This window comes from Saccopteryx bilineata, chromosome 6 (genome assembly GCF_036850765.1).
Source record: "Saccopteryx bilineata isolate mSacBil1 chromosome 6, mSacBil1_pri_phased_curated, whole genome shotgun sequence".
Taxonomy (NCBI): domain Eukaryota; kingdom Metazoa; phylum Chordata; class Mammalia; order Chiroptera; family Emballonuridae; genus Saccopteryx; species Saccopteryx bilineata.
Window position 1 is genome coordinate 145,393,721 of NC_089495.1, and position 10,046 is coordinate 145,403,766.

Genomic DNA, 10,046 nt, shown 5'->3' on the forward strand with positions numbered 1-10,046 from the left:
CCTGAAGGGGGATTAGTAACATATTCTGTCTTCAGCGTTGCTTAGGACATTTGGAATCAATTAAATATTCAAATATAGGTTCCCTCAGATCTCGAGCCAGGCCCAGCAGTTTGCAAGTGGAGGGAGTTCAAGGCAGATAACTGCTACTCCTCACACCAAAATCTAGAGCTGGAGATTTGGAAAAATTCCCACTCTAGATTTTTGGGTCTGCAAGCAAATAGTCTTGACAAGATCAGAAATAAGAAGCAGAAACAGCAGGAGCCTTTTTAAGAAATAGGAGTTGCACTATGCATGAGAACAGCTCCATACAGTGTCTTAAAGACAAAGTTAAGTGAATACCTTGGGCTGCTGTGTAAGTACAACAGTATGGCCTGTGTGAGCTAAGAATGGCTTTCACAATTGTAAAGGATTATAAAAAAAATAGGTTACAGATTGTATGTATATGGCCTAATAACTTTAAATATTTACACTCTGGCCTTTTGTACAATTTGCTGATTCTTGGTTTAGTTTTGTTTTCATCATATGTACCATATAAAGATTACTATTAATAACCATTCTTTCTATTAATAGTGATGATGACTGTGCACTGGGGAAGGGGAAATTGATGAGGGCCCACATGTGCCAGGCAAATGTCTAAATGCATTACAAACTTCACTGAGTAGTGCTCTGAAGTGGGCATTCGTTATCTTAGTGGTAGAGTATGAAACAAGATCAGAGTGGTTAAGGAACTTGCCAAAGCCACCAGGGGAAGTAAATAGTGGAGCTGTTAATCAGACCCAACCTGGTGGAATATTTAAGCAGAGAAACTGCTTTTCCAATTAAGTGCTATTTAGAACCTCACTATATAAAATAGTTACTCTGAGTAAAGTTGAGGCAGAAGACCCAGCAAGTTCTGCCTGGCTGGTGGTGACACAGTGGATAGAGTGCTGACCTGGGACGCTGAGGTCTCAGGTTCAAAACCCCGAGATCGCCAGCTTGAGTGTGGGCTCATGGACATGATCCCATGGTCGCTCGCTTCAGTCCAAAGGTGCTGACTTGAAGCCCAAGGCTGCTGGCTTGAGCAAGGGGTCACTGGCTCAGTGGAAGCCCCCCCCCAACAAGGCATGTATGAACAGCAATCAGTGAACAATTAAAGTGTCACATAACTGATGCTTGGAGAAGAGAGATGCTTCTCATCTCTCTTCCTTCCTTTCTCTCTCACTCTCTCTCTCACACACACACAAATAAAACAAAACAAACAAAAAACCCTAGCAACCTCACCCCTTTGCAGAACAAGTTGTTTGAAATAAAAATCAACATTTCAAAAGATGAAGCCAGTAATCAACACGGACGTGGATTTCCAACTCAGTTATTCCATGACCTGGCACATGACACATTTCTCTCTGACATTAGTTTGCTGAGGTCAAAGGAAGTATCAGAGTAACAGAACTGTCTTTTACTTATTTCTGTGCCCAGTGAAATGGTTAGAAGTCAGTTAGCAGATGGGAGAAAGCAGAGAGCCGCAAAAAAGGTTTAAGTAATCTTCAAAAGAGAAATAGTCATACCATAGCTATTAGTCCCTCATTCCATCACACACCGGGTGGGAAGGACATCTTCCAAATGGCTGCTCATTTTACCTTAATAGTTGGTGTTTCTAGATGAGTTTCTAGTTTTCCATCATGATACATTAATATATCCTATTTTATGATGGTGCCACAAACAAGAACTCTGAAAGGCACAACTCCTACAAAAGGCCCAAATCTCCCGAAAAGCATCAGGTATCAAAATGCAGCCAGAAAAGATGATATTAAAAGAAAGAAAAGAAAAAAAAAAAGGCTCTTTTTAATGAAGTCGAGGTGTAGGACAGATTTATTAGCTTCCATTTTTCCAAGTTGCATTCTGGTGTATTTCCTGCCCATATTTCTAACTTCTGCAGATCCCTTTGTAGGATTGTTTTTAACAAATACATTTCAAAGAACATAATGTGGCTATACCCGCTACACCTGCAAAGACACACCTGTGATGATACAAAGTGTTCTTCATATTCACAACACAAGCTCTAACAGGAAACAGACCTCTGTACGATCTGCCAAGAGCCCATCATTCTCAAAAAGAACTGATACTGGTAACCAGACATTACAAAAAGTCTTAAAGAACACTAACTAATCAAAGATTACCCCTGGCCAAAGTGGTCATTAAATTCAGTGTAGTTCAGTTTATCCTTTACTGTCATAATTCCTTTTACAATATTAAGAGATAGTTAAGACAAATAAAATAATTATTTTTGATTCTATAACAGAAGCCTACAATATTCTCATGTAGACTTTATTTTTATGTACACTATTGATTTCTTATTCATTTAAACTTCTTTATCAGATTTTTACTGTGCATCAGGTATTATACTTGATTCTTGAGGAAGGAAAACTAAGAATGTAACAAAAGAATAAAATCTATTCTTGGAAAACTTCTATTCCAATTGTCTAATTTGTGAACAAATAATTAGTTTAGAACTAAATTCCTACAAAAGCTGCCCAGATCAATAAAAAGTAGAAAGAGAACTGGTTCAGCTAACAGGGACTGGAGATAGGAACACATCTGAAGGAGTGTTAAAGGGTAACTGGTATTCCCAGGGAAAAAGAGAGGGTATTCTAGATTGAAAGAACATTCAGTAAAGGAAAGGCCAAGAGGCAAGTAAGTGACCAGTCTGCATTGAGGACTAGATTATACAATAGAATGACTAGGGACAAACTAAGACATTAGTCACTGGGCACATGTGTCCAGTTAAATTTTTGTTTTTTTAAGTGAGAGGAGGGGATATAGACAGACTCCCTCCCGAATACATCAGCAACCCTCATCTGGGCCAATGCTCAAGCACTGAGCTATTATTAGTACCAAAGGCTACTGCTTGGACCAATTGAGCTATCCTCAACAACCAGGACTAATGCTCAAACCAAATCAATCAAGCCACTGGCTGCAGGAGGGGAAGAGGAAGAGAAAGGGGAGAGGGGGAAGGGTGGAGAAGCAGATGGTTGCTTCTCCTGTGTGCCCTGACCAGGAATTGAACCCGGTATGTTCATATGCCAGGCTGACACTCTAGCCATTGAGCCACTGGCCAGGGCCATACATAAATTTAAATTAAGATGAGAAATTCAGTTCACAGTCATATTTGAAGTACTCAAGAACCACGTAAGTTGAGTTCGGACAGGGCAGAGAATTATTTCCATCATTGTCAAGTTCTACTGGACAGCAGTGAGTGTAAGAGTACAAAGTGAGCCTGGGTAAGTTCATGGAGAATCTAATATGTATATTAAAGAGTTTAAACTTTAAGGTGAAATGGTTTATAAACTACTATATTCTACAGAGTGCATAGCCTGGGGGACTACACTCCAGCCGCGTTGCTATGACCTGTTTTACCTATCTGGCTTCTGCATTTAAGTAAGATTTTTTTTTTTTTTAAGAATCCTGTGGCTTAAAAAAAACAAAAACAAAAATATACAAAACCTGGAAACTCACTGTTAAGAGTAACAGGAAACCACCACAGGATTTTAAGCAGGGAAATGACATCATGAAACAGATTTAGGTTTTAGAAATATTACTTCTTGAAGCAGGAAACAAGATAGAAGACACTTGGTGTGCTAAAGTCATTACAAGCTAATGAGATGATAAAGGACTAATTTCAGTGAAACTTCTAAAGAAATTGACAATTAAAAATTGCATTTTAATAACGATGCAATTTTGCATCAGTAAATTTATTTCAAATAAGAATTATGCACACACACCAGGCATATTTTTTTAAACAAAAACCAGCATTATAATAAAAAAAATTAAAACTCTGGACAGAAACTCAAAAACTTCTCAAGGTATTTGAGTTAATATTTATAATCCATGCTTGTTAAATTACAATTTTTAAAATACACTATAATTATCTTATTCATTTAATTATATAACATCTTTTCTAAATTTTCTCTAAAATATCATTTTTTATAACTTCAAAATATCCATATGCTCCTCAGTAGTACTAGTAAACCCAAATTGTTTTCAAGTGCTCAAGCCACACCCTTCCTGATCACAGATACAGGTGACACCCACTTTTTTAAATGGCTTACACTTCTTGTTGCTACTTTAATATGCCCACCATCACTTCGCTGATATCCCAGAGTTTTCTTGCAACACAGTCATCCATGGCTTTAGGCAATAGTTCTTCCTCTTTACAATCCCCAAAGTACTTTCCTGACACACGCTCTACCTCAGGAGAAGAGGCTAAATAAATCGAAGTCTGGGCACCTTCTAGTGGACTTTTGAAAAAAGCCCAAGACACCAAATTGAAAAGTGGTCTGGCCAGCAGCGGGATGTGTATGTGCCTCCCCAGATTGGTCCGCACGATACCAGGGTGCAAAGCATTGACTGTCACGTTTGTGCCTTCTAAGCGGCGGGCTAGCTCTCTGCTGAAAAGGATGTTTGCCAGTTTGCTCCGACTATAACAAAAGCTTTTATTATAGCTTTGTTCACTGTTCAGATCTTCAAAGTTGATGTCTCCATATTTATAAAGTTTGGAAGAAACAACCACTATCCTGCTGGGAGCTGAACTTTTCAGTAGTCCAAGGAGAAGACTGGTGAGTAGAAAGTGACCCAGATGGTTCACCCCAAATTGCATCTCAAACCCATCTTCGGTCTTCATATAAGGGCACTGGAAGACCCCTGCATTATTGATCAAGACGTCCAGTCTTGGCTCTTCCTTTAAATAAATGGCAAAGAGAGAACAGCAGAATTATGAACACGGGCCTTAATGTATGTAAAATAAAAAAAATTTAAAATTCTTACAAACTACTAAAATTCTGTAAAATGTTTCTGAGTTTTCAACAACTGATGGAGAAAGAAAAGATCTAAAAGACTTGTATGCCTAATAGGGGCCTGGCCTTGTGCTGTTCAAGTGTTCACTCATCATTCTGCACAACTTATAATCAGACAGAATTACTTAAGTTCAACGATCTGTCCAGTATCACAAGGCTCCTAAATGTCTGTAAAGCCAGGGGCCGCAGCCGTGGCCATACAGGGTTTCATTGGATTCGGCAGATATAAAGGAACTGTGGATGCAGAAAATGGTGGGCCATTCTGGTTATGAAAGTCGTCTAACGGCAGATGAGCAAACAGGCAGGGAAGACCACTTCCCTCTCACTCAGGGCTCCCAAGCCCCAACTCCTTACCTGGACTCTCCAGTACTCACAGGCCCCCATCAGCCTTAGCATCCCCCACCTCTCCTTCTGCACTCTCCAGCCAAAACTGATTGGGGGGAAACCCCCTTTTCCAGCAAATAGCAAACAACGGCCCCTCCCAGACAAGAAGGCAATCTGCAATTTGAAATCTGCAGCCTGAGAGCAAGCACCTGCAGCCTTCCATAGACTACACAGACAGGGCGCTGCCCCAACACAAACAAGCAAACACTTATTACAAACTTGTCTGCCCAACAATGGCAAACAAAAATCTGAAGATAAATCAGACACCTGGGCTCTTAATAAACCAGCTTGCTTTTCTAATTGGGATTTTCACATCATAGCTAGAGAGTCGATGGGAGCTGGAAAGTGGAAACACAGCAGACAGGTCAGCAGTATTTATTCCCAGAGCCACTAAAACCAACACGAGGGGCAAGTTAGGATTTCTCTGCCTTATAGTTTTCCAAGCATAAACGGGAACTACGGGTAGAGCAACTTCGATTTCTGTCCTTACAACTGGGACAAGCAATAGAATGGGTCAGGGAGGCAAATTTAGGCTAGGGATCATGAATATATCAAAGAAATATTTTTAAAAATTATGCGAGTAATACAAAATTATCAGAAACAAAATCAGTCTAAATAATAAGCCTCACAATAACAGCAAAGGAGATCAACAGAGGAGAGGACCAAAAACACCTTCAACTCGACTATGACTAGAAGTCACAGTCCTTCCCTATAAGAAATCTACCTCTTTCAGGCTTCAAGGGGTCCCAACTTAGGAAATCTTGAGTCAGAATTTTGTATTTTGACCAGATCCTGTCGTACCTTTCTGGATTCAAGTCCTAAAATTTAGACTGTTCTTAAAGAGAAGTCATTTCATTCTGTAATTCACATAAGTTGGTTCTCCCCAGCCCTTTCCTGGCTCCTCTAGCTCTTTTGATGGGCAGAGAAAAATAAATGTACAGCATGTTCCAGGTGTAAAGACAGAGTGATGACCCACGATTAAATTGAGGTCAAATTTCAAATTTCACTGGCCCCTTTGCCAAGTGTAAGTGAAAAGAAAAATGTGCTAAATTTCACAACTGTATCAAAGCCTAACCGTCAGAGGATTAACTATTTCTCATTCTGTCTTAAGCATCTTTAGCTTTTCCAATAGTCAGCTTCAAAAAGAAGGCAAAAGTTCACCCGTGGGGGAAAGAAAGGAGTGTTCTTTTTCAGTAATCCTTTGGAAGAGTTTCCTGTATTAATCATTTTTGAGCCATCATTCTGTGCTGGGCTTGTGTTATTTTAAGACTTTATCATCTACTATTTTTTTTTAAATTCCAGGAGATAAATGACATAAATACCAAGAATACCAACCTGTGGGAAATTTACATTTCCCCCTTCTTTTTCCTCAAATTCTGGTTATGGTCCCTAAACTTCAGAGCCAGGAAGGAACTTAATATACTACTCACAAAGAGTAGGGGATATTTCAAAATGAATATGAAGCTATAAAATATCCCCTAATTTTCGTGAGCAGTGTACTTAGAAGCAAGGACAACTTAGTTATCTCTTTATATCCTAACTTTCATTGGTTTTGTCCCAAGTGACCAAAGTAGTTAAATAACACATGTATTAGGAATGAGAAGTATCTCCAGCCACATCTACATTTTAATGAAAAAGAACAAGACCCACTTTTAACACTTCTAACATCTTATTTATTTTTAACCTGTTTACGTGATAATGAAGTAGACATGAAAACAACCCCCCCAAAAGAAACCCTCTCTAGATCTGTAGCAGCCCCCAGATTGTGCAGCAGCAAGGTGCCTTACAGTCACAAGGAGCTTCCAGGGTACTGTGGGATACTTTACATTTTCAAGGGAAACAAAGGGATACTTCGCTCAACATCTCAAAAACTACCCATTGCAAGTGGTTCACAGCTACATTATACTGTTATATTCTCTTTGATGACGCCACATCTCTGCAAAGCTGTTTTTAGCAGTTGCTGTAATGAAGTACAATGTTAAAAATCAATGTAGAACAAGAAATGAGGGTGGCAATGTTCAACCTACATTTCCTGTAATATGGTTATTGAAGAATAAAATATATATATTTTTTTATTTCATTATCTTCACTATTTTTTTCAAACAGCTGCTGAGTTCTTAGGACATCAATACATATTAGGGTATTTGAACCTAATTACTTAATATAAATAAACTGATAGATATTTCATTCGTCCCTCAGGGCACCATGAGCAATAAATTAGGAAGTTTGGGAACCTCTGCGGTAGACTCAAAGGCACTCCACTTGATACAGGCACGTTTCCTACTCCAGCTAACTTTAAAACTCTCTTGAATGCCCGCTGCAGAAAACATGTCTATCTCAATTTCAACGGAGGATGTCCACCTCAGTGGACTATTTACCGCCCAAACAAAGAAACCCTCCACTCAGCTGGCATGTAGGAGGAATAGAGCAGTTAAAAGCCAGGGCTTCGGAGACAGATCCTGGGCAACCGTGTAAAGTGGGGAGAGCAATGCCTGCCTCATAAGGGGATTCGATGACAGTAATTGCCAAGGGCACTTTCAGAAAAAAAATTTTTTTCAACTATCTGAAATGTTTGGAACAGCTCAGCTCCTAGCACCTAGGACACCTTCAATAAATACTAAGCATTATATATAGTTAGTTATTTATGTCCCTGTTTAGAGCATATGACCACTGGGATTTCAAGCTTCAGTTTATTTGGAAATCAGGCCAGAGTGTGGTTAAGGATGGTGCTAATGAGTCCCCAGGTGGTGGCGAGCTAAACTTCCTACCCCAGCACGGGGGGGGATGTTGGGGGGTGTTGATCGTTCCAACGTCCTTGGCTAGCAACTTCCCCCAACTGCTCCTGGGCTCTCAGAAAGGAGATGGCTGGGTGCAAGGCCGTTGAGACCTAGCTGACGTCCTGGGCCGTCCTGACATAACTAAAGGCAATGTTCAGACACTGGCTAAGTTTCCTCTTGGGCCGATTATTTTCTCTGCATCCTTGGAAGAGAAAACACTGCCCGAACCCTTTCCCCAGCTTGCAACTCCCAAGCGCCTCGAAATGCTGCGATTGTTTCTACAAGCAGCCTCAGTCGTTCCCAAGGTCACGCACAACCCCCGGACTCCGGGCGGACCCTCGGGGCTCGGCCCGGCCCCCGTCCCAGCGCGGGGCCCAGCGCGCGGCCAGCCGGCTCCCCGAGCCCACACCTGGAGCAGCTCCTGGCAGAAGGCGCGCACAGAGCGCAGCGAGGCGAGGTCCAGCTCCTTGACGACCAGCTCGCCCACCCCGCCGGAGTCGGAGCCGGAATCGGGGCCCCCGGCCTCGCGGAGGTCGCGGCGCAGCTCGCCGGCCGCCGCCTCGGCGCGCGCGCGGTCCCGGCAGCCCATGATCACGCGCGCCCCCATGCGCAGCAGCTCAGCGGCCGTGGCGCGGCCCAGGCCGCTGTTGGCCCCGGTGATCAGCACGGTCTTCCCGTGCATAAGGCCGGCGTGGCCGCCTCCGTGCTGCCGCTGGACGCTAGTCCCCTCGAACCGCCGAGCGGCCAGCCACAGGGCCCCACCCAGTGCGGCCAGCAGCGCTGCCACTACAGCCACTGCCATAGCCACTCGGGCCAAGGGCCCATCGCCCCCCGCTCAGGACTTCCGGAGTCACCGCGCTGCGCGGGCCGACGCTGCCACCTGTGTACGCGAAGAACTCTTGGGGGCGGTCTGTTGTCCTTGACGGGGCGGCGTGGGGCATGCTGGGACTTGTAGTTCCCCTTCCGAGGGCACTTGATCTGTTATTAGAGGAGCGCGCTGTGGGTAGAGGTGAGTCCGTGGAGCGGGCTCCCAGCTTGAGAGTGGAGCACAGGCACCGGGTTTTCAGGCAGCTGGGTTCATCCCCCTGGAAATCCTAACGTGGTGGTGGCCTTTCCATTTGAATGCCTATTGAATACACAAATCTAATAGGCTGGTTTAGAATGTTCTGGGTTCCTGGGACTTATTAACGCTCTGTCCAACTTGTTTTCACCCTCTGAGAATTGTTCCTGCCCACCCAAGCCTGAGGAACGGCTCTTTTTCTTGCCATAAACGAGGCCAAAAGCTTAGCAACATAAATTAGTTGGAGAAAGAATGGGCCAAAGGTTGCCAAACTTTAGTGTCGCATCACAATCCCCTGAAGGGCTTGAGGAAACAAAAACAGAAATTTCAGGGCCCCAGTACCAGTGATACATATTCAGTTGGTCCAAGATAGGTGCTGATAATTTGCATTTCTAACAAGTTCCCAGGTGATTCTGATCTGTGCCACAGTTTGAGAACTGAAGACCATTATAGCAATGGTCTCTATTAAAAAAGCCATCCTCAAATGGTCCTGCTTCACACTGGCAGAAATACAGTAGGAGAATTTTGCACTTACTGTAAACAGAGACTTCTGAGCAGGCCACTTCATAAGTACCTCCCACGCCCTCCATAAGATTATTAAATGTAAAAATGGAAGAGAAAGTGCGCTATAGTTAAGAAATGCCAGGGGTTATTGCACAGGAACCCATAATCAAGCTGCTGACTTTGTGGCTTTAGACCTAGAGCGGTCGGTCATTCTTTTATCTACCCACCTATCTAATATGTGCCATCCACTGTGCCCTATGAGAGTCACAAAGAAATAGGGTGCTTACTGTCTGGTGAAGAAAATTCCACTGTCCCAGCCTCATTCTAGAATCTTCAGGTCAAAAGAAGACACACACAACATGTATAGTTTGGAATCAATCCCTATAAGATTTTGATAAACTCTCTTCTACTCCTTTACATTTGTGAAGGACATAACATGCAAGGATAGTCACAATTTAAAGAGAAAGGGGGTAGGATGCCAGAAGTTTTGTT

The 10,046-nt window shown here is 42.7% G+C and overlaps 1 protein-coding gene across 1 annotated transcript; it reads right to left on the minus strand.

Annotated features, from left to right (window-relative positions):
• Positions 1-3,676: 3,676 nt before the first annotated feature.
• Positions 3,677-8,885, minus strand: RDH14 (retinol dehydrogenase 14). The gene is made up of 2 exons (XM_066236437.1): positions 8,400-8,885; positions 3,677-4,714 (listed from the first exon to the last, which is right to left on the minus strand). The coding sequence occupies exons 1-2, from the start codon at positions 8,790-8,792 to the stop codon at positions 4,097-4,099; spliced, it is 1,011 nt and encodes a 336-aa protein (XP_066092534.1). The 5' UTR covers positions 8,793-8,885; the 3' UTR covers positions 3,677-4,096.
• Positions 8,886-10,046: the final 1,161 nt, after the last annotated feature.